Source organism: Onychostoma macrolepis, chromosome 19, assembly GCF_012432095.1.
Source record: "Onychostoma macrolepis isolate SWU-2019 chromosome 19, ASM1243209v1, whole genome shotgun sequence".
Classification (NCBI taxonomy): Eukaryota; Metazoa; Chordata; class Actinopteri; order Cypriniformes; family Cyprinidae; genus Onychostoma; species Onychostoma macrolepis.
This window is the reverse complement of record NC_081173.1, coordinates 33268281-33270780: the sequence shown is the minus strand read 5'-3', so window position 1 is coordinate 33270780 and position 2500 is coordinate 33268281. Positions and strand designations below refer to the sequence as shown.

The 2500-nt window shown below is 40.1% G+C and overlaps 1 protein-coding gene across 2 annotated transcripts in view; it reads right to left on the bottom strand.

Annotated features, from left to right (window-relative positions):
- srsf10b (serine and arginine rich splicing factor 10b) overlaps positions 1 to 2500 on the bottom strand; it is a 10990-nt gene that overhangs the window by 8239 nt on the left and 251 nt on the right. For both annotated transcript variants that reach the window (XM_058754048.1, XM_058754049.1), the window contains exon 2: positions 254 to 358. In XM_058754048.1, the coding sequence (XP_058610031.1) occupies positions 254 to 358 (105 nt within the window). The remainder of the gene's footprint in view (positions 1 to 253; positions 359 to 2500) is intronic.

Genomic DNA, 2500 nt, shown 5'->3' with positions numbered 1-2500 from the left:
TCTTTACGCTCTTTAAAACACCGCCGCTGCTCGTCTCGGCCCCATAATGCCTCTTTGTCTCTTGGAGCTTTACATTGCTTTCGTTTCACACTCTGCCTCTCTGTTAGCAGCCATCTCTTTCTGTCTTTCTTGCGGCGGCTTGGCTTTTAGTCCTACTCTACACGGCTCTTTAACTGTGTCTTTGTGCCGGGCTCCACCAGGGGGCGCCGCTACAACAGAGAGATAAGGGTTAACACTTGCAGTCAAAGGATATTGAATGTACGCAAATCCTCGGGGCCGGCGTGAATAGAAGTCTAGGGGGATGTAGACGTCAGCGACGGGCCCGTATCGGCCGAACTCTCGGCGCAGATCCTCTGGCCTGAACACCGGAAATAACATCTTACTCTCTCAAAGCGCTGGCTTTCCAAACCAACCGCGGACATACTTACCGCCATCTCAACTCGTTTACTCTCGCTCAGGCCTTCCAAGACGAGGAGAGGTTTGATCTTCAGCAGAACAGTTAAGATGATGTTTAGCTGAACCCGTGCTCGACTCATTAAATGAAAGCCAATGCTAACGTCAAGAAAAGCATAGCAGGCAACACAGAATGAATCCCCGTGGCTCCTGGCGATCTATCGAGGTCTTGTGAAGCGAAACAATGGGTGTGTGCAAGAAACTGAACATTATTTACAATATTACTGTAATCCAGAGCCTCAGACATCAGATAAACTCAAGATCAACTAAGTGTACTCAACTGTGTTCCAGGATTATGAACTAAAACGCGCTTTTAACATGCCATCTCTGTATTTAAAAATGTATTTAGTCACCACTTGAACCCCTCTTTCATACACTAGTACACTCAAGTTGTGACTAAATACAGAGATAGTATGTTAAAAGCGCATTTAGTTCATATTCAGTGTCCCAAAATAGCACAGCGGAGTACACTTAGGTGATCTTAAGAAGTCCTAAAGAATCATTTTTAGTATATTAAGTACAAGCAGGGCTGTGATGCGATGAGCGTCAGTAACGCCGGTTCTGTGATTAGTAGTAAATCTCCTTCAAGTGCTTTATATTCACAGAGCCGTAGTTCGCTGACAAGCTACGCAATAGAGTTCAAAGTCGCAGACGAATCGCATTCGATTACTTGCACAGCACGAGTACAAAGTTAGTGCGTCAAGTATTTTAAGTACATTATGAAAGTGTACCTTTTTTTTTAGCCTGGGTTCTCATGGTTTATGTAAAAAGCTGAGCTGATGAAGACTAGTTTATTCACTTTATATGCTTTAGACATGTAAAACGTCACATTTCACATCATTAGGCTCTGGATTACAGTAATAATGTTGTAAATAATGTTCGGTTTCTTGCACAGACCGATCGTTTGTCTTCACAAGACCTCAATATATCATCAGGAACCACGGGGGTGCATTTTGTACTGCTTGATACGGTTTTTGGCTCTCAAAGTGCCAGCATCCACTGACTTCATCTTAACTCTTCTTCACTGCTCTGCTGAAGAGCTGCACTCGTCTCGGACGCTTCAGGAGAGTAAACGCACAGCAAATGATCATTTTTGAAGTGTCCCTTTAAAGGAGACAAACACAGATGAAACACTGAGCGCCGAATGTTTAAAGCAATATTCTGAGCACAAGTTAAACTCGTTCCACAGCATTAGCAGCAGGTATAGTGCGGAGGAACACAAACAGCATCTCGGCTCGTCCTCGACAGAAACAGACAAATTAATTATGCTGATAATAAAGCAGACACGTGAAGCTCGCTGTAAGAAAGCACCTTCTGTTAAAATGTTTGTCATACTTATAGAAGAGATGCATGGTATAATATTACAAATGAGTTGAAAAATATTGCATATTTTTATTATTTTAAATAAGTATTTAGGGCATTGTGTTTTCATTGTGACTAAAACTGTAAAATTGTATATAAATTTACACAGAAATGAAACTGAAACTAACACTTATTGATTGTTTTGCTCCATTCATTGCCCGTTTCTTTTCTGGAAATTAATTTCTGCTCATCTTCATTATGCCACAATACTGTCCAGAATATTCCTTTAAAGCCTCAGTTAAACTAAAGTCTTCAGGACAAGTAAACAGTCCTGGAGTTTCTGATCATGGATCAGCTTTTGTTATTGCAGAGACATGCCAAAACAAACAAAAACCAGCTTTATATCGCAATATCTGATGATAAATCTGATAACTTTGGTTTCTGAAATGCAACGAGCATATAATTTAGTACACAGATATTAAACATCATTACAGCCCATGAGCCGAGAAAATGGCTATTTGTAAAGAAAACATTTATAGTAACAAATAAATAAATATAATGATGATGATTATGATGATAATAATAACAAAACAACGAGTGTGAGCTGCGCGCGCGAATCACAACAAAACCCATTCAAACACACAATATTGGGCATCATAAATGCTGTATTATAACAGACAGATCAAACATGTTTGCCCAGAGACTTTATTAGTGATAAATATAAGCGATATGTGAACGGTTATGA